This window comes from Oculina patagonica, chromosome 11 (assembly GCF_052425735.1).
Source record: "Oculina patagonica isolate OP01 chromosome 11, crgOcupat, whole genome shotgun sequence".
Taxonomy (NCBI): Eukaryota; Metazoa; Cnidaria; class Anthozoa; order Scleractinia; family Oculinidae; genus Oculina; species Oculina patagonica.
Genome location: NC_135768.1, coordinates 22,480,187 through 22,501,546, shown reverse-complemented (window position 1 = coordinate 22,501,546; position 21,360 = coordinate 22,480,187). Strand labels below are relative to the sequence as shown.

General features: G+C 39.0%; 3 protein-coding genes across 4 annotated transcripts; 1 reads left to right on the top strand and 2 right to left on the bottom strand.

Moving 5' to 3' along the window:
• Positions 1-595: 595 nt before the first annotated feature.
• LOC144630504 (uncharacterized) lies at positions 596-3,107 on the bottom strand. Its single transcript, XM_078488854.1, has 2 exons — positions 2,946-3,107; positions 596-1,743 (listed from the first exon to the last, which is right to left on the bottom strand). Exons 1-2 carry the CDS (start codon positions 3,012-3,014, stop codon positions 1,051-1,053), a joined length of 762 nt encoding a protein of 253 aa, XP_078344980.1. The 5' UTR covers positions 3,015-3,107; the 3' UTR covers positions 596-1,050.
• Positions 3,108-6,942: 3,835 nt separating this feature from the next.
• Positions 6,943-8,860, bottom strand: LOC144630536 (uncharacterized). The gene is made up of 2 exons (XM_078488896.1): positions 8,719-8,860; positions 6,943-8,486 (listed from the first exon to the last, which is right to left on the bottom strand). The coding sequence occupies exons 1-2, from the start codon at positions 8,785-8,787 to the stop codon at positions 7,794-7,796; spliced, it is 762 nt and encodes a 253-aa protein (XP_078345022.1). The 5' UTR covers positions 8,788-8,860; the 3' UTR covers positions 6,943-7,793.
• A 5,991-nt stretch (positions 8,861-14,851) lies between these two features.
• On the top strand, positions 14,852-21,305 carry LOC144630702 (uncharacterized protein C7orf57 homolog). 2 transcript variants are annotated; one of them, XM_078489080.1, is made up of 8 exons: positions 14,852-15,010; positions 15,614-15,971; positions 17,308-17,439; positions 18,506-18,655; positions 19,132-19,237; positions 19,651-19,706; positions 19,868-19,918; positions 20,329-21,305. In XM_078489080.1, exons 1-8 carry the CDS (start codon positions 14,983-14,985, stop codon positions 20,369-20,371), a joined length of 924 nt encoding a protein of 307 aa, XP_078345206.1. In that variant the 5' UTR covers positions 14,852-14,982; the 3' UTR covers positions 20,372-21,305. The 2 variants fall into 2 exon arrangements, with proteins under 2 accessions (XP_078345206.1, XP_078345208.1); XM_078489082.1 differs by lacking the exon at positions 19,868-19,918.
• Positions 21,306-21,360: the final 55 nt, after the last annotated feature.

Here is a 21,360-nt window from a genome sequence, read left to right as displayed (position 1 = left end):
TAAACAATATTGAGATATTTGTTTCACAGCCACAGAACTCTGACAATAAAAAATGGTCAATTTATATTAAGTCACAATTCTTCGCCCAGGCTGCGAGCAAAATTGCGAGCGAAAGCGGAAATTGCGTGATCCACGAGCGGCGCATTCTCGTATCTCGAGTCTTCGTCCCTTCTGCGCAGGCTTGAAGAAACGGGTCAAAGGGAACGAAGACCCTGGGTACGAGGATGCGAGCGGCGCGGCGCAAGAAACGTGCGCGCGCGTGTTGCGTGGAGTACCGCGCTCTCGCCAATCATGCTCTAGTTCTGCTTATAGTCTCGAAATTTCCTTCCCGTTCCAGAGTAGACACCATTGGCATCAGTTGCCAATAGTTGCATCAGGCTCCTTTGATAACTCTGCGAGGAAACCGTGATATTGCAAAGAGCCTTGAAAGGGCCGGGTGTTCAAAGCACTAGGATTACGTGAATTTTGATTTCAGTTGTTTAACTTTTCAGTAAGGTTTTCTTCATGAAAAACCTGCAGAAAAAAATTGTCCCTCTCGTTTTAACTTTTCAGTTCTGCATGTTTCCCTGAATCTGTTGCCTGTTCTTTTGTAATCAATCAATTTAATTAATTTATTTAGGTATGCTTTTCAAAGTAACACCGTTTGTCGCAAACTTGTAGGTATTAACAAAAATATTCAAATTCAACGTAGATATTGTAACAGACAATGACAGATTATGCTGTTTTTAAACTAAAAAGCATTTTCCTTTCTCTTAAAATGTCTTGTTCTGTAATCAAATGTAACGTCCTTTTTCATAAGCTTATAGCGATTCTATCTGCTTCTATTCATATCCATTGAAAAAATTATAACTGTTGTGAGTCCATGAGTTTACTAGTAATATATTAAAGAAAAAAGATTAAAATATCAGACCACCTTGATCTCACGCTTGGTCAATATCTCATAGGTATCAAATGAATTTGCTTCAAAACAAGGTCTTCTCTACAATTTAATTCCGTACAAATAATCTCCAAAAGCATGCAAACTAGTGAAATTTACGTATTCTGCAACGATCACTTTTCGTTTAAGTATCCACCAAACCACCACTGCGTTGTAGAATTATCATACAGAGAACAACGGAATATAGTGTTAAGCCCGTCGCCATAGAAACCGAAGAAGTCGCAATATGGTTCAAACCAAGGGGCAAAGTCACAGTCAGTATTAGAACTGAAGATGTGAAGACTATAGTTACCAGGCTCCTGCCAGAATGCCACGGTGGCGCCATGTTTAGCAGTTTTTCCAAGAATATTGATATACTCTACTGGCCGACAAGAACCACTCCCCTGAAATTTCATGATGTCAAAGTCGTTGAATTTGCCCCTGAGGTAATCTTGATACTCGATCGTTTGCGTCCTCTGGTAGTCGCATGTTGCGCGCCAATGTGTCGAGTGTTTGCGGATGGTGTTCATGCGAGCCAGATTCTGCCGGTAAATGTACCAGTTCGGAGTCTCTGCGTTGATTGGCGCGTCTTCAGAAAATGCCTTGCTACTAAAATAAGGCAAAAACCGGGCGTACACTGAAAACCAAGATAGGACTAGAGTCCAGGCTGACCCGGGCTCATTTGACAGGTCGCAGTAAACCATGTAGGGCTGATCGTAGTCGTCATGGAGATAATAAAAGCCATCCTTATGTTCGCCATGTTGCAAGTAGTCCAAACAGGATCTGGGAATGAATCTTTCTTCTTTCGAGTTGGTGCTATTGAGAGACTAAAATTTATACAAAAAAATAAAATGAAGAAGGCGAAATTGCGTGTGGCTGGCTCCCCATTCTTTTGCTCAGAGCCCTAAACTTATTTTGCTCCCGGGGAGGTATTCTGTATATTTTTGGGTGGAGGAGTCCTGCTGGGACTCTGAAACCCTAACCCTATACCAGACCATGTTTAGTTGATTTTGCAACCCTATACCAGACTAGACACCAAACTCCCTACCTATCCCAGACTTAATAGCAAACCATCTCTCAAAAACATTGCTGTGATGATTTTATTTACGTTTAGGAAACTCTCTTTCTCTTCCGAGTTTCTGTTCCTATTCTGAACTAATTCATCATACCACCATACCACCGTTCAGTTTCCGGAAAATGACATCCTATTCTAGCCCAAAATTCTCTGATTTCTATGCCCTATCCCAGACTAAGCTGCTTAAAAAACCATACCCTTCACAGCGGCACATACCTATATATATTGCTCATATATGGGTGTACCCCCCTCCCCCCAGAGATTTTTCTGCTGATCATGGAGGCGCTGAAAACCTTTGCCTCAAAGCACGGTTCTGGAGCCCTGGAGCCGGCCATTTTTTAGACCCAAAGCCTTGGAGCCATGTAGTTAGAAAGACGAAACGTTCTGCACATGTACAGACCTGGCAACTTGTGATTCTTACTGTTGCAGATGATATCAACCCCGGGGGGGGGGGGGGGGGGGCACTCAAAAAAAGTTTTATACGGGGAGGCTCCGCCCCAAGCTCTTACCCCTTACCCTTTTATATACCATTTTCACAGAAATTGTACCCCTTTCGTACACCTTTTACTGAAAATAGGTACCCCTTTCATATACCTAAAAGACATGGCATAGACTTAGAAGAGGACGTTTTCTTGTAATTTTCATGTTGCGCTTAATAAATTAAAATAATACAGCCATAAATTGCGTCTGTTCGAAATATTTTAATTCAAGGCCCTTTTGAAAACGTAAATGACGGATTTAGATACCCTTTCATATACCTAAACTTGTGAAATCCCTACCCTTTTATATACCTGAAGCCTGAAAAAGGTACCCTTTTCGGGCGGAGCCTCCCCGTATAGGCCATTATATGGAGTACCCCCCCCGGGATATCAACTAGCAATAACCTACGCGCTATTAAATTGCAAGTCAACTTTCAAAGACAAAGACGTCTTAACATTGCCTATGTAAACTCACCAGGATTCCTTCATGATCGGGATAAGACTCTGCGAAAGTTACAAGCAACAGCAAATAAATGGATTTCATTTTCTTGCGAGAAAAAGTTTCAAACTGATCTAACAATGCGCTTGTGATAGATTCACATACGATCAGTGAGTCCACTGACCCTTTTTTGACACACATCCGGCTCTAGAGACTAAATTTAGTTGTCATATGATTTACTTGTGAGGGAATGGTTATAGAGATAACATAACCCCTTACCTGAAAATGAAGGAGACAGGAAAGATATGTAACTGAACGATGGATCGGAAACAGATTTGAAATTACCGCAAATCCCCTGAGCAAGAAATTTATTCAGGCCCTGTTAGCATAGGCGTACGGGCCGGGGGGGCAGGGGGGGCTGCAGCCCCCCCCAAATTTTGGGCAACTCAGATTTTTTGGGCAGCAAGAGAAATTTGGGCAAAGCCAGTTTTTAAAGAAGCTAGTTTTTTTTCTTCGAAGAGATAGATATTTTCTATTTTAACCTGCAGTCGGCGGGTTAAAGCGATGTAAATTCACACAAGACAGTGGTTGCTTAGCACCTGATAAATTTCTGGTTAATAGTGAAGGGGGTCATTTGTTGATAGACATATTTGTACTTTTTTCTTTTTTTTACTGTTGGGCACTGTACTGCAAATATCTGTCACAGTTAAACACCTGATAAAGAAAGCTTCTCCGCGTTGCTAAATTTTACAAAATCGAGGGCGAGATTCTGGAAGCCGAGCAGAAAATGTGCGCGAGTTTTCGTCGTGTGCGCGGATTAGGCTACATGACTGTTTCAGAAATGCTGGAGACAATGCAAGAGAATGATCTATTTGATAAGGTTTCAGAGTTTTCTTACGTGGTTCATATCCATGCAGTGATACCTGCTACGTACAACGTGTTCTGCAGTGCGATCATTCAGTGCGTTGCACAGATTGAAAAATGATAAGGCAAAAAACACATTAAAACAAATGTTTCTCGTCCCGCCCGCTTCATTTTTTGGGGCCGCCTCTCTTTTTTAATTATTTGTTTTTGGAAAAGTTAGAACGAACAAAAACCAACAATGTTTTCTTTTACTTTGTACGGAGTAAGACATGACTTTTGTCTGCGTTTTAATGCAAACTAAGGCCAAAACTTTAAATCCTAGTTACGCTAGTTCCGTACTGGATAGGTCTGACAATTACCTTGCAGGATTTATCGATCGATATTCGAACAACACAGGTATGAAATGCAACAAAAGTATAAATAATTAAAAAATAACAAAAAATGCACCCGCCCGCTCTCTTTTATAGAAATCCAGACGAGAAACATTTTTTTTTACTTGGCCTAAATTATTACTTGTCATCGCACTTGTATTAGCATTTTTAAATGGGCATATTCCAACTCTGTAGTCAACAATGACATGGATCGTATTGTTAATATCTTCGGCCGTCGAAATGGTTGAGAAAACTATTACTTTTAACGTGTTTTATGAGCTCATATGATAGATTGTTATGTAATAATTCTTCACTTCATTTGTAAGCCTATGCTAGTGCATCGCCGTATGACCATCGTTTCTTCTCGACTGTTTCGTAAAAATTTGGGCAACTTGTGAAAAATTTTTGGGCAAATGTCTCACCGCCCCCCCTGGCAAAAAATTGCCCGTACGCCTATGCCTGTTAGGGTAAATTCCGACAGGCGACACGTCTCTGAAACGGTGACATGAAGGAGCTGAAATGACGACGAACGACAAGATGCTCCCGTGGCGTGAAATAACGACAGCGACAAAGAAAAGAGCAAAAGCGACAGCGACATCGGCGCTTTTAAAAATGGCTTGTAGGCAAAAAAGCCTGAAACGACGCTCTAACAGTTCATTTTTACACTGCTTAAGTTTATCCATCATTCTGAAAATAATTCACTCCATGTTCTCTTTGTACCGGCTCAGAATAAAGGAAAACACGTCTCAGTCACTTCAGTTTTTCAAAATTTTCTGAGGGAGCATGCCCCCAGACCCCCCTAGGAAGGTGTCTCCTTCGTCTGTGCCAACAAATCTAATTGACAAATCCAAGAATAGGGAATATTTAGGCGACAGAATTACGAGAACCGTCATTTTAGGTTATGCACTCCAGACTCGACCATTTACGAATTCGAAATTTCGACAGCGACATGCGAACCTTTTGAAACCTTTTGAACCTTTTGAACCTTTTTTGTAATCATTCCAATTAATTTACTTCTTGTCACTGAATTTTTACCCTGACCAGAAAAAGATTGAAATACATCGTTCGACCGCTTTCCCGGCCTCCCCATCCAGAAGTCTTGTGGCTGGAGTTCAGCCATAGGAAAGGGGAAGTCGTTTCTATTGTTTTTTATCATTGAGTAACGGCAGAAACCCATAAGGGTTGAAACGTGTAACTCTCTATGATTCGCATTGTACAAAGCGTTTGCACATTCGTCCACACTAAGTACCATATTTGGAAAATCACGAGAAACATTTAACCAATCAAAATTACTATATTTGGATTAAATTCACAGCGCGCGCTAGCTCGCGCTCGATGGCGTAATCATGTTTTTGAACAAGCTTGGTTAAATAAAGTTAGTTTGGGTTAAATCTTCCTGTTTAATCTTCTTGGAGTAGTCTGGAGAACTTCGCCTCGATACACTTAATGTATTTTTAGTTTCTGCAAGAAATGTACGGCGTTTAGGTCGAAATCCAAGCAACTTACCGCAAAACCCAAAATTATGTTGCGTGTGTCATTACGTGTATAAAGCATTCGCGTACAAATTCTTCGTGTTTCCAAATATGGTACTTAGCAAAATGAATATTCAAACGCTGTGCGCGTGCGTTACACGTTTCAACCCTTATGGGTTTCTGGTAACGGTGCGTCTGGTTTCTATTCTCATGTCGAACAACACAATATCCGGTTCTGAACCAGGAGGGGTAGGTTATCCTCTCATTATTTTAAAGACAAATAAACTTATTAAACTAATCCGGTATTCACCGCGGTCAAACGTCTCAGGCAGGTTTTCTTTCCATTTCGCCGTTTTTGTTCAAATTGAAGTGATTACGAGCAAGGATAGATCAAAATAGTTGCCGAGTGAAAGCATAATCCCATTTCCTCAGGTAAACCAGTGTTTTCACTTTTTAAATGTTTCGCATCCGAACCAAAGGTGCTTTGACAAATGGCGCCCACAAGTCCGCATATCGCTATTTTAACACGTAGAACTTTTTTAGTAAAGCTCCAAAAAACTTAGTAAACCCTTAGGATACCGGTTATGTATCGAACTTTGAACTGTGAAAATTAAAACCTTATCTTTGCAGTACTTTTCTTATTTTTTGCATATTTCTGTCGTTTGACCGCGGTGGAAATCCGGTATCTCCTTCCTTTTACTATAATTTTAGCACTGATACGTAAGATATCAGCCTAGTCCCCGTGCTTTTTCGGCTCAAGGGAGCATGGGCCCTATCGTGAGCGGTGACGTCACCGAAGAGTGCCGCTCCCGTCCCAGGCTTTGCGTGGTCACTGACACAAGAGAGAACGCCTGGGAATTACTAGTTGAGGCAAGTAAGATGCCAAGATGTCCTGCCTTCTTGTTGTTGCTTAGACTGCTTGCAGTCTGTTTTTCTCTCGAAATTGAGTAAGGGAGTGGGAGGCTAGGATAGGGAGGGTTTAAGACGCGTGAGGAAAGATTGGGGAGAGACAAGAGTGCGCGCGCGATCGGATTGCGCGATCGAGGAAAAATAAGCCCCTTCTCATCCACCCGCTAGTTGAACCACTTTGCTCGCGTTCCTGCATGATATAACCGCGCGCTCCGACCCTACGAGACCTAAGAGAAAAGACAGACTACATGGATCTACATGTACCAGTAGTCTAGTTGTTGCTATTGTTTTTAAAGAAACCCTCAACGAATGAAGGAATGAATAACTTTATTCACTGTATTTTGTTAAAACTAATTGGAAAAACTGAAATAAAAATTTGGCTTAAGATTTACAAGAACAACGAAGTATATATTTAAAACTGACCGATACAGCTTCAAATTTACAACAAATAAAAACCCGCATATAAGAACCTAGTGATCAAGAACCAGCGGTTAGGCTAAGATATTCCATCTGGACCCGCTTTGCATAAGAACCTGCTTTAGCTTAAAGTAAAATAAACAGTTAAGTCTTGTTTTTAAAAGGTTTGTTATTGTTTAAATTGCAGCCATTTAGACATAGTCACATGCCGCTGCTATGTGCATCAATATTCTACCAGCAACAACTGAAGCACCTTATTTTTTTGAGAAAATAAGCATATTTTACAGACACTTTTCTAATTATTTAAACAAGCCTTGACTTCACATCAGGCATTAAAAGATTCAGAACGTTACAAGTACTTGCGGACGGTTGGGGCTACAATTTGAATCTAAGCACAGTTGACTGTTGGTGGCCTAAGTGCTGTAAACTAAAATTTACACAGTTTAAAGTTCATTTGGTTGTTGGGCTAGTTTTTGCCCCCGTCATAGAACCAAACTCTGATTGCAATGAAAAAGCAGAAGAAATGTTCGTTTTCCTGAATATAACGTTAACCAGGAAAAATCGTTTAAAGACTGCGCTCAATATTCTAACTCTTGTAAGTCCATGACTTTTAAAGGAATATTTGTGATTTCGGTTTTAATGATTTATGACTTATATAATATAATAAAACTTACATTCTACTGAGACCCACCAAAAAACTCTTCACAATATAACTCTTATTTAGCACTTTTTTAAATCAATTTTTCATAATAATACAGTAGCACAGTTATGTATCTATATATTAATTGAATCACCTTTTTCTAAGCCATGCAGCTTCTAAACTTAGCAAGTAAAACAGTTATTTCGCATAATCAGTCTTCTTGTAAGTATCCGCCAAACCACCATTGTGTTGTAGAAGTATCATATCGGGAACAACGAAAGTTGTAGCTTAATCCGTCTTTATAGTAACCAAAGTAATCAACTAAAGGCGTTGCCTCAGCGATAAATTCGCAAGTAGTATTTGAGCTGTCGGTGTGAAGAAAATACATACCATCTTTCTGCCAAAACCCTACGGTGATGCCACTTACGCCAGTATTTCCAAGAATATTCACATATTCTACCGGCCAACAAGTGCGGCCACCAAGCCACGACATGATATCGAAGCTGCTGAATTTACCCCTGAGGTAATCCTGGTAATCGATTGTTTGCTGATGGTTTATGTCGCAAGTTGCGCGCCAATGCGTGGACCGTTTGCGCACGCTGTACATGCGATCCCGAGTCTGGCGAAAGGCGTTCCAGTTCGGGGTATTCTCGTTGAGTGGCGAGTTCACCGGAAATGGCTTGGTCTTGAAATGAGGTAATTCTCGGAATTTTGCTGTCGCCCAAGACGCGACTAAAGTCCAAGCTGATCCAGGCTCGTACGAGAGGTCACAAAAAGCCACATAAGGCTTGTCTTGATCGTCATAAAGCCAGTAGAAATCGTTCTCGTTTTTGCCATGCTGTAAGTAGTCCAGACAAGATCGCGGAATGAATTCGTTCAATTTCGAGTTGATGCTTCCGAGAACCTAAATAAAAAAGAACATAAAATGTGGCTGAATTACTTACGAACGGGCTCCAGATACTGCAAAAAATCATTTGCCAGTCTGTACCAAAGGCGACGAAATTTGCATCGGCCATGATTTGCGATTATGTTATTTACGAGTACGATTCGACGTATAAGAACTAACATAAAATCTCCGCCCAACTGCAAGTCAGCTTTCCAAGGAAAACGTTTATAAATGTCTTTGTAAAACTTACCGGAATTTGTTCGTATGCAGGATGGGCCTTCGCGAAAGTCAGGCACAACAGGAAATAAATGGATTTCATTTTTCGCTCGAAAACGTTGGAAAAAGCCAACGATGCGCTCACACGAGTGAGGGCGGGCTATCTGCGAGTCCAGCTTTAATAATCATAACAATGCTGTCTAGTCATAGTTGAGTCATATGATTTTCTTGTGAGGGGTTGTTTACTGAGATTTGATACAGTCATTAACATTTGGAATTTGAAAATTGAAAACGGGAAAAGGAATCTCGAACTGAACTTCGGATCGGAAACAGATTCTAAAAATAAGATAACTTTCAGATTGAAAAGCCAGGTTCTTTTAAAACTCTCTACATCAAGCAGCAGGTATCGAGCTTGTAATTGTAAATTTTAACTTGCAGTTTGCTTCAGGCTTTTTGATTGTGATGCTACTACTAGTAAGAAAAACTTAATTGATGTGTAGTGTAAGAAAGTAGAAAGGGCTCAGGGCCGTAGGCAGGATCTTGCATGGGTGGGTGCGAGCACCAGAGGCGTGAGCGTCTCGGGGGTCCGGGGGTATTCTCACCTGGGAAATTTTGAAAAATGAAGTTGTTTAAGTCCACATTTCCTGCATTTTGAGATTCATTTTAACCTTCACTCCCTGATTAGGCGGAACTTTGTGGCCCGTGAGTGGGTGCGGACGCACCCATCGCACCCCCCTGCCTACGGCCCTAGGGGCTATAATTTAATTTCGTCGCGTAAGGCTTAGATTATTCTGAGAAGCATTGCCAGTTATGAAGCAAACAACAACTTGAAACTCGCGCTTTGCACAATTCTTGTGCGGCGTTATTTAGTTGTACCACAGAAATTTAAAATTCGACGACCGCCGTTCAGTAGAGGGCAGGCGCTTTTGCCGAGTACATTAAAACAAAAACCAGTTTGTGTACTCTCCCTGGTTCCAGCAGTGCCACAGAAACAATCTCCGTTTTCCAATAGCACGTTAGCACGTGAACACGGCGTGCGTGCAATCGTTTTGTCAGCTGTGGCAGACAGAAACTACATGCTGGATAACACGTACGTTTCCTGGAAAGGCTTCACCCATACGACCTTGCAAACCGTGAGGGGGATGGTTGGGAGTAGCAATATATCATTTGAGTTTTCAGCTGCTGTTTTGAAACATCTTAGAATTACCTTGTAAGAAACAGCACGTATGAAAATCAAATGGGAAGGAATTGCCTGGAATGCTGGAAGGAAAGAAACAGTGCTTCTCCGAACACCAAAGTTAACCCATTACGTGCATTAGAAGTTAAACATGTTAAAAGCACTCAACTCTGTTTATACGTATAATTAGGTTATATCGTCTTCAAAACAAAGAAACGCGTCCAAACGTCAGTTTCCATATTTCAAAAACTGCTTAGTGTTTAATACGTTATTGTTATAGATTTTGCCGGATGAGTAACTTTTTTGCATTTCTCTCAGGTTTTTGGTGAAACGGCCTAGACAGTGCTTCCATTGTTTACACATAAAAGAGTTAAATGTTTTTTTTAATTACTAGCCACATCCGTTCTCTTTCTTAGAAGTAGGCAAATGAATAGACTATTATCTGCGTCAAAACTATCAAAGTAGCACTGCAAAAACAAGCAGACTGTGAGCTCCTAGTACACCCAAGCACGACCAAACACACAATGGGCAAGCAAAAATTTAAATAATCAGAAGCCTTTAATGTGAAAAAATTAAAAATGATCCATATATACATTGTATATATTGCACGAAACAGCCTGTAACGCAGTTCACCGCGGTCAAACGTCTCAGGCAGCTTATTTTACCATTTCGGCGATTTTTATACCTAATCGTACCTTTTTGGTACGCTTCGGCTGCATATCAGGCGAGTTTGGTCGAGCCATGTTTCGTATTTTGGCGAGACGCAGTCGAGCCAAAATACCTATGGCGAGACCAAGCGAGCCTGATATGCAGCCGAAGCGTACCAAAAAGGTACGATTAGGTATTTACCGTACCCAAATTCAGAAAAAAATCCGGTTATATTTATCGCTCTGTTGAAGCCATGCTTGCAAGGATACACGTACTGTAAATTGTGATGACTTGGTCTTCGACACTTTTACCAAGTTCATCTTCTGCCTTTTTCCACTCGTTTGTTTAGAGTTTCATTCTCTACATTTTCAAAATTAAAATTTAGCGAAAAACTTGGAAATTCCGACTCCAATTTTTTCACTCTGAATGGCTCAGTACTCGTCGGCAAACATCGCGCAATTGGCGAGCGCGCTCAAGTTTAGTTTTGGCGGGAAAGTTTTTCTCTTTCTAAGACCACTTAACACCGCTTAATTTAAATTACGAAGTTCTGTTCTATTGGTAAAACGTCTTTTCAATTCATTACACAGTAACACTACTTTACTTCAAAGTTACCGTGATATGGGGGCATATCAGGTCAGTGACTTGATATCGTAGGATATCAGGACAGTAGATCGCGCTTCTGATTGGCTACTTGCGAATTTGGGTACGGTAATTGTTCAAATTGAAGTGTTAGTACGAGCAAGGATAGATAAAAATAGTTGCTGAGTGTAAGCATAATCCCATTTCCTCAGGTAAACGAGTGTTTTTACTTTTTAAATGTTCCGCATCCAAACCAAAGTGACAAATGGCGCCGACAAGTCCGCATATTGCTTTTTTAAAACTCGTAGAACTTTTTTAGTAAAGCTCCAAAAAACTTAGTAAACCCTTAGGATACCGGTTATGTATCGAACTTTGAACAGTGAAAATTAAAACCTTATCTTTGCAGTACTTTTCTTATTTTTTGCATATTTCTGTCGTTTGACCGCGGTCGAGTAACGCAGGCGTATTTTGAGAGAGAGATTCAGGCTCACAGAGAGTAATACAGGAGGGAGAGGGGAGGGGAGGGAGAGGGGAAAGAACGTTTTCACATGAAGTTGTGACGGACATAGGTGTTGTGACGGTTTCGAATAAATGGAATCTCTCTTCTCTTCTTTATCTAGAAAATGAGTTCTTTCCTTACGCAAAATTATATATATTACTTGGGGATGCCAATATGGCTGCCAAAAAACGCTAATGCGCGCGTGGAAAAAGTGGAATGCGCGCATGAGACAATTAACTTAAAATCGTCTCGCGCGCGCATTCTGCGAATTGCGGCGTCCCAAAAGGACCTGGCAGAACCATTTCGCCCATCGAACTCCCCCCTAAAATATGAAATATTTCTTCAGTGTGTTTTTTGTGTACACCTAATTGCGATAACGTTGTAATAGAAAAAAGAAAAAAGAAAAAAGGTAAATAGGAATTAATTAGTGTAGTTTCATAACTGATAGCCTTTACAGAAAACTCACGAGTTTTTATCTGCACACTTTGAGTCCAATTTTTTATTCTGTAACAAGAACAATTGATTTATTCGTATTTTGAGGCATTTTGAGGCCATTTGTACAAATAAAATTCATGCATGCGCTAAATTAATTCCTATTTGGCTTTTTCCTTTTTCCTTTTTTCTATGACAACCTTATTGCAATTAGGTGTAGATCGAGATTAATAAAAAAAAATAAATAAAATAAAAAAAGATGTAATAATAAAGATGGTAAATTTTAAGCTTGGTGATAAATAGTGAAGAAATTATTCACCATGACTCGAGCGTGGGCCATGGGACAAAGAAAAAATCTGAGTCCCCGACGGGAATCGAACCCATGGCCTCTCAGATACCGGTTGGGCGCTCTAACCAACTGAGCTACGAGAGACTCGTTGTGAGCTGGGCCATTTACTAGGTTGATATATTGATACATTGATACATTGAAAGTTTACAAAAAATACTAACAATCTAATACTTCATCATGTTTCAGTTTTCCAAACTTGAACGAAATTAAAACGCTGTATCTTTACGATTCACGTTTTTCCATGTTAGCGACACTTAAAGTATAGTCTCCCTAATTTGTTTCCGTTATTCAGTTTGTACAGTCTCTAACGCGTGTACCGTTATCTGGGTTGCCACGCGGCGCTTCGAAATAATTAACAGTTTAAAAACTATCTTAAATAAAAAATAGCGAAATCCATAGCGAACAACGTTTTGCCGTCTTCGTGACAGCATTAATAATCATAATTATAATTAATCATATCATAATCACATCATAATCATAATTGTGCCTCCTATTCACAGCAACTGTGGCCAATAATTTCCGGCTCTACTCAAAAGACATCTTTGGCACTCAGCTTTGACGAAAAAAATATTGACATGGAATGAAAGATCCGTTGTTGACATGATACTAAAAGCGTTTGTGTAGATATTTTAAAAGAGTGGGTCAGTATTAAAGCTTGTGGTTTAGCATTCGACAACCGCAGACAGCAAGTTATGTAGCCTATACAGGTAGAAAATAGGACATTTGGCACGCGAGACTAGCTATAATTTATGATCCATCGTAGTCAACTGGTAGTGTGTAAAAGAAAATTGTAAAAAAAAAAACATTGGCGGTGAGTGGAGAACTGACGAAGTAATTTAAACAAGTGAAAAATCATTTTACTGCCTAGGGTTTGTTTTATCAAGGTATTGCTCTATTTTACTCTAGTTTGCAAAAAATGCAACATAAATTTGGGTGAAATTGACTTTTAAGATTGCTCTAAATGACACTTCGCATTTAATGCCACAGGTAACCAAAGTGCTATATTGGAAGCCCGTTAATCTGGTCACCAAAGGGTCACAAAAATCTGACTGTATTAACTGGGTGGCCATATTACAGACGGTATTTTTTAAAGAAAATCACTGACTGAGCTTTCGCTCGTTATGATCGGCAGGGGCGTCCTCAGCCTTTCTGAAGGGGGTTCTGAAATCAGTCTCTCTTGTACAGCCGTTCAGAGCGCAAGTCTATGTCATGTTTGAGAAAAAAAAACACATTTTTTGAAGAACCTCGCGGTTCTCATTTCAATTCCCTGCTCTTTTTTGATCTTATACTGATCGAAAAACAATTCTTTTATCCTTCGCAAAGCGGGAAATGAAGTGAATAATTACACTCAGCTGTCGTTCTTTTCAGGTGTTTTACGCGCAAAACGGCCTCTAAGAACCAGAAGCGATATAAAGTAGTGAGCTTTTTTCAATAGAATTTCAGATCCATAAACTTCATGCATTATAGTGGTACCCCGTTAATAAAGACACGAATTAAGGGACACGCACAAGTGTCAGTATTATCGTGGTGTCCTTATTATAAGGGCTCTGAGAATGAACGTCACGGACACATGTTTTATAAATACAAAAACGAAACGCATTATCCAAAGAAAAATATAGGCGGCAAACTGATCCTGACGGCTAAAGTGGTCAAAATTAAACAAAGTGGATAAAAATAAAAAAAACTAGAATATATAAAAAAAACTTTGCCCTTATATTCTAGTTTTTTTTATTTTTATCCACTTTGTTTATTTTTGACCGCTTTAGCCGTCAGGATCAGTTTGCCGTCTATATTTTCCGTTTTAACTAAGTTACTGATCCAGGTCTTCAATAGATCCGGCACCACTCATCGGTTTGTCGCTGTGATATTGCAGTATCTTATTATATTTATCCAAAGAAGGTTTTCATTTTTTTTAACAGGGTACAATTGACACACAATCTTTTCAAATGAAATTGTACGGTGCACAAATAAGCAATGACCGAAAAGTGTAAGCGAGGCTAACTTTGTATGAGAGAGTGTTGTAGTGTATTGCGTTACCTAAACTAAGTATTGCGTTACATAGCGTTACTATTGTACGGACGTTATTACCCAATCATACTGTAAAATTACTTTCCTCATTAAATATAAAATAACTAATCACGAGATCATGTAAAGAATATAGTATCTTAATTATTAAATAAAGTACAGTTGAATTATAGCAATGAAAGGAGTCACTTTATTTTATATGACTACACTGTCACTACAAAGAAAAGAGAAAGTGTCCGTTGTCCGTATTTAGCGGGTTAATGTAAAATTAATTGTATGAGCTTCTGAGAAACAAAACATTCCGTAATAAGCGGGTCCGTCCGTATTATTTAAGCGGCTTTTCACTACTGTTGTTCGGTTCGGTCCGTGATGTGGGATGCGTTTGGAGATGCGTGATGTGTTCGTCACGCAACAGCTGTTTGGAAATTTTGTTACCATAGAAACAAACACATAATCTTTTTCAAAGCGACCGCCATCGTCCAGCGTCGTCAGAGTTGTTCTTGCTTCGTTTCACGGCAGTTGGAAATAACAGCGTACCCGAGAAAACGATAAAATTAAGACATTCTTCCAAGGAAGTTGAACGATTTAAATGCCTAACCCACACATTTCAACTCAAGGTAAGTCTTTCGCTTGGTTTTTTCGTGTGTACGTGTAGAAATGTCAACTATTGTGAAACTTGTTTTCGACCGCCATGTTGTCACAGCAAAAAGCGAAGTTGAAGCCAGGGTTCTGCAGAATTTAAATGCTTATTTCTTTCCCAAATCGTGCTTAGTTCGTATACGTTTCACCTAGACACGAGATTTCGATCTTTATTTTATTCACAAGGGAACTTACAGTCGAAGAACAACGCGGCAATCAGCTGAAAATCTTCATTTCAAAAGTTCACTTCTTGTGCGAATTGCATGCAATTTATTGCTCGTATGTTCAGTTGGTTTCGCTTAACGCTGCACTACATAAAGAGGAAGACTCGGAAACTTTAAATCGCTAATGAACGATCGTTTTTAATCGTAATAACTGATATGAGATGGTCACTGGAAGTTTTGACATTGCTGGGCTGAAGACTCGTGAAGCTTAAACGCTAAAGGATCTGTTTTTGTATTCGTGATCCTGGTCTGCCTTCAAAATCAGTACAAGAGTCTTGTAGCTTACAAAAATGTAGTTGTCAAAAGTTTGACATCTTTACTAACATATTTTATTAAAATTTCCTCTTTATTCTTCAGATTGGTACTACCATGCTCCCAGTAAAAAGACTGTCCAAACTCCCAAGGCAGCACCCCCTGCATCACAAATCCCAGGGATAGGGGGACTCCCAGATGAGCAGGCACATCCTGAGGGTGACGACAGACACTTTAGAAGAAAGTGGATAAGAGATACCGACTCAAAGTACATAAAACTCGCCAAGGGAGGAGGCCGAAAGAATCTGTTGTCATTTCGCACTCCACCTCAGAAAGCCGAAGAACCAGTTGCGTATCCAAGAGTCGATTGGTTTGATCACGAGCATCCAGCAGAAGATGAATTAGATGAATACTATGACGATGAAGCTCAACACATGGAGGAACACAAAGAACACAAGGAAGGGTAAGGGTATATGGTGACGCTATAACAGTCAAAGCTTTCTTCTATGGTCAACTGGGATGGCCACTATAGGGCGGTCGGTATAAAACGCAGACCATGCAGACTGTGCAGACCGTGCAGACGGTGCAGACTGAGTAATTTTTTCTTCTTCTTTTTTTACATTGTGTTTCACAAAACTTTTCACGAACGGTTTCCGAAGTTCGTTTGAAATTCGCGAAGTTCGCTACGAACTTCAGAGGAACAGAGTTTATCACGAACAGACAGATGGCGTGACTTGCGTGTTGTGTAAACACAGAAGTATAACAACACGGAATTGAAAAGTTCTGGTTTTCCGCAGATTTTCCAAACTGATGTGTATTCAAGAAGGAAAACGTTTTTTTCTCTTTAGAAGATTTTTACGGCACACACAAACAGTATTTTTATATGTAAACCGGTTCATCTGTTGAAATTTTTTCCTTCGAAACTGCACACGGCAGAACTTGTAATCTATTTTTAGCCGGGTGTCGGGTGACATTGGGAAAACTCAGTTGTAACATTCACAAACCATTTTCAGGGCAGCCTTGCTTCAGTTTTAGTCCGTTGATGTCCTGCCTTACTGGACTTGGGATTGCTTTTTGCTGTACTGGGAACGGATTCATTGCATCAAATTAAACAAACTGGACGAACTTCTTCTCAACTTGCGAACTCCTCAACCTTTCAACTTCGCTGCACGTGAAATTCACAATTTCGTTTCGAAGTTCGTAATTTGATTGACAACTACATAATGAAATTCCCCCTAAAGTTCGTAGCGAACTTCGCGAATTTCAAACGAACTTCGGAAACCGTTCGTGAAAAGTTTTGTGAAACACAATGTAAAAAAAGAAGAAGAAAAAATTACTCAGTCTGCACGGTCTGCACGGTCTGCAGTCTGCAGTCTGCATGGTCTGCGTTTTATACCGACCGACTATAGGGAGACTAAAAAACAGTTGATATACTGAGCACCACCAGGAAAAGATTTTTCACCATTTCCATAGTGCTGGTAGACTATGAGCAGTCCCTATTTTTTCGAAGAGTCCATCGAGGGAAGTAAAATTAAAATAAATGATCACACAAAAAATGGGGACAACGCGGGGCAAGGCGCACCCTGCAAAAAAAGGGACTGTTCGTAGTCCAGAGTGCTGGCAATTAAGTAGTTCAATTGAAGTTATACTATCATCAAGTATCACTTACTACTAAATTCATATTGGGCAGTTGACACCACTAGCCCAAAATCTAAATCGGATTTGTGGCCTTCTATAATATGTAATAACCTTTATTAATTGAATCAATTTCATGAATATGTTTTGTGTGGTATTTTCAGATATCATGTCCTTCCTGAATGGTACGTCCACTCGCATGTCCATGATGTGCCAGACGAAGATCAATTTGTGACAGGTTCTTATCGAACTAAGCGACCAATCATGGGATTTGACAACCTGTCAAAATGGCAACGGTAAGAGTGTGTTCAGACTGATAAACATTGAATGTCTCAATTTCAATACTGTTAACCCTCGGACGTACAAGGGGGGGTGGATGCCACCCTCCCCCATAAGGTTTGTTCCATATTTTGAGAAAACGATTTACTCTACAGTACTGAAACTTACAGTAGCTGTTCATTCATCCTTTGCCGAAATTTTGATATGTCAACCATGTGTCCATGATATTTGACGTTGCCATGACAACGTCATAAATACAGGCAGGTCTTGCCAAAAATTGTCATTTTTAACATTTTTCTTTATTTTTTCCAGTTTTTTTAAACAGAATTGCACGATTTGTTTATTTTAACATTCCATAAGCACTCTGACTTGATTTTGCATCAATTTCCGTTATTTTGTGACTTTCTAAGAAAATGTTGAAATCCAAGATGGTGGATCCAAGATGGCGGCTCTAATGACGTCATGTGACGTCACGGCCAATTAAAATTATGCCATCTTGTAGAGTAAGCTACGGGCTTTCTTCTGAGAGCAAAATAATTTCGCTACGCCTTAATATAACAAAAACTCCGGGGAGGGGTTCCATCCTCCCCCCCCCCCCCCGCCCTTGTACGATGGTGGGGGTACGAGTTTGCTTGTACGTCCGAGATAGGAGATGAGAATAAAGTGGGAGCCTGGAAGAAAAGGGGCAGGAAGGGCGGGAAACAGAATTCCTAAGTGGCGGGAACTGGGAGAAAACGAGTTAAATTTTCCAATAGATATGGCATAAAGAGGGGAGAACGGCTTTGGAAAGGGGTGGGAGGCGGGAGTAAGACATTAGGGAAGTGGGAGTTAAAGGTACGGGAGGCGGGAGATTCAGACTCCTCTGCCCCTCTCCGCAATATGATTTTTAAGAAAATTATCAAGCAGGGGAAAATATTAATTATTGTCTTGATATTGACCACCAAATTCTCAGAACAAACATGAAAAGTAATGTATGACATAATTAAATAAAATTTTGAAATAGATTTGGTATAACAGATAATTATTTTACTAAAAAAAAATGACTTAAAATGTACATACATTATAAAATTTTTCCTTTTGAAGGGATGCCAAAGATACAAAACAGAACCCCAACAATGTTAGACTTCCCCCTCTGAAGAAGACTCACAAGACAGACAAGAGATATGAAGAACTGAAAGAAGCACAGAAAAATGAACCTCAGGTGCAAAGAAGACAAGCTAGACTGCCAAAAATGTAAGTAAAATATACATGTTGTATGGCCCAGTAAATTGAACTACCGGTAGTTAGTTAGTGCCGTTAGCTGGTGTCCCAATACATACAGTGTAGGGTTATAAATGATTAGGAAAAAAGTTTTTAAAATACAGTAGCAAATGACTGCAATAGTAATAAAGTTTCTGAAAAATATTGAGTCTGGGAAAGGCTAGTGATTTTTTTGGCTTGTTTAGAAATGAGGTTGCAAAGTAAGCAGTATACTTGGTCTGGTATAGGGAGAGTTTCATATCCCCTCATTCAAAATTTCAGAGAGTGCGATTACAAGAGGGGGTACAGTATCCTCTCTTGCAGCTTATCACTTGGCCCTAAGCAAAGCAAATGGATTCTTTTTCATACCAGTCACAATCAGACTTGAAGAATGTTAACATTTTCCTGCAGCAGTAATTGCATGATTCTGACATCTTTTTGTAATGAATTTTTATCTTGCTTCTTATTAGTGAAAACCAGCCTGTGAACTTTGGGCATTTGTTGTCGATGGGTTACCAACGAGACTGGTTTGAGGAACAACGACACAAGGTCAAGAATGAAAGAGACGATAAAAAGGTAAAAACAAAATGGCAAGAATGTGAATAAGGCAGTTCATTTCTAATTGCAACTATTTTGCTGTTGTTTGGCAATATAGCCAGTGATGTTACAAAGAAAACAGGTAGTATAAAATTTCAAGGGAATTTTAAAGCGTAAAGTTGTGTTTTTCGTTACCATCAATCTTTTAAAATTATTTTGACAGCCAACAGACCTTGAAAAGCAAAAACAAACAATTTTTTTCCAAACTCTACCAATCACAACAGACAAAATTAATGTGATCTTTTGAACCAACAAATGTATTGAAGTGAGCTTCTATTTCCTAAGATGTCCAGTTAGATGACTTGTGCTGACTTTGCGTGTTATTGAAGAGCACATGTATGCATACAGTAGTGATTTTAGAGCACCGATTGACATTTAATGTTTTACTGTAGAAACAACAACAGGAAATGGAAGAAAAGAGAGAGATACAGAACAGAAATGCAATGAGGTATGCAAATTTTAAAACTGTTTTATTTAATATTTTGTAGTGATTGACATCTTAATGGACATGCATTGCAGACAGGTTATTAGCGGGGGATGTCAACTTTTAAATGTTGTGTATGTCAGAGAGCTTTAATCTTATATAAAATATTTTATAATTATTTTCAGGAGACCAAAGAATGCTTCTGACAGTGATAAGCCCATTTTTAAACTCAGCAGGTAAGAATGATTGATTGATAATCAAAAAAAGACTACTTGAACCCAGGACCTATTAACATTTTTAAGGGTTTTTGGATAGGCTTTAATATTTTTACTGTGAGTTATAAAAAAAGTTTTAGCAAAGTTTAATAATAATTGACTTCTTTATGGTCATTAAGCTTAATTAACTGTACTGTACACACAAATCAATACAACTACATGTACCACGTGAAACTTTGTAGAATATAAACATGACTCATTAGAAGTTTATTCAGTTTTAATCCTGTTTTAGTCTGTGTGGTTTTCTGAGGGGATTATCTACTTTTTTCCTTGAGCTGATGACTGGAGGGCTTAAAAAATATGTATAACTTGGAATTTTGTGATAACTCTTTTATATACTAACACAGGCAATTTTTTTGTGGTACCCTCAGGTTTGAGAGAGTTCAACCCAGAGTGGAGAGTTTCCGAACATAAAGATTTTGAGAGGGAGATTCGTGTGTGATTCCTCAGATGTTCAAACCATCATGGTTATAAAACACTCCAGTTCAAGGAAGGTCTTCAGATGACATGGCTACATGAAAACTACCTCTGTAAGAGGCATTCATTAATCCACCGATAATAAAGATCAGGTTTTTGGCTGAGATATTGGACAATGTTGGTGAAAAAAAGCGAGAAATGTACATCCATGTATTATTAAGAGTTATTTAAGAAAACGGCGAGTTATTTTTTGATTTGATGTACTTTGTATTAAATGAACAATGCAAAAAATGAAAATTTTTAATAATCGGTCACTTTCATCTTAGCAGCATCACTTAGTGCAAAAAAATAACGATTCTTCAGCAAATCAATAATTTAAATTTTTTTGGTCATTAATTTTTAACATTGCTGACAAAATTTGAGGTTTATGCCTGTAAGTGGTGCCACTTATTTGCAAATGACAGTTAATAATTCCTGCAAAGTACAAACCAAGATTTTATGGCATGCTTGCCATTTTTATGTGCTGATAAAACAGAAGAGCAAAAAAAAAAAAAAATGCTGATGAAACAAGTGACTGAACCTTTAAAATAATTTATAGAGATACCAGAAGCTTTAAATAGAAAGGGGAAGGGCATATAAGATAGGAAGATGTTTGGAAGGGGGGTCTTATAAGCATTGTATTGCGTTTTTAAATATTATTTAGTGTTTTAGTGACAAAATAATTATACCTTTGAGGTTATCATTCTGTACATACTGTATATTGCTGTACATAGGACATTTAGACTTTTGTGATGTACATGTACATAAAGATGTAACATGATACTTATTATATAAACATTCATTTGTATTGACCACACAACATACAACATACATATTATGTATTTAATAAGTGGACTTCAGTGAGAAAAAAAATAAAAAAAGTGTTGCAACAGTTTTGTTTCTGGTTGTCAATGTTTAACAAAATAACATCTGTATCATTAATTGTA

Bases quoted from the DNA above. Each gene is read 5' to 3' on its own strand.
- LOC144630504 (XM_078488854.1), bottom strand. From the start codon at position 3,014: ATGAAATCCATTTATTTGCTGTTGCTTGTAACTTTCGCAGAGTCTTAT. The intron at 1,744-2,945 runs GTGAGTTTACAT...TATAAATTTTAG, and splicing joins CCGATCATGAAGGAATCCTG to TCTCTCAATAGCACCAACTC.
- LOC144630536 (XM_078488896.1), bottom strand. From the start codon at position 8,787: ATGAAATCCATTTATTTCCTGTTGTGCCTGACTTTCGCGAAGGCCCAT. The intron at 8,487-8,718 runs GTAAGTTTTACA...TTTTTTATTTAG, and splicing joins CTGCATACGAACAAATTCCG to GTTCTCGGAAGCATCAACTC.
- LOC144630702 (XM_078489080.1), top strand. From the start codon at position 14,983: ATGCCTAACCCACACATTTCAACTCAAG. The intron at 19,238-19,650 runs GTAAAAACAAAA...GTTTTACTGTAG, and splicing joins ATGAAAGAGACGATAAAAAG to AAACAACAACAGGAAATGGA. The intron at 19,707-19,867 runs GTATGCAAATTT...AATTATTTTCAG, and splicing joins CAGAACAGAAATGCAATGAG to GAGACCAAAGAATGCTTCTG.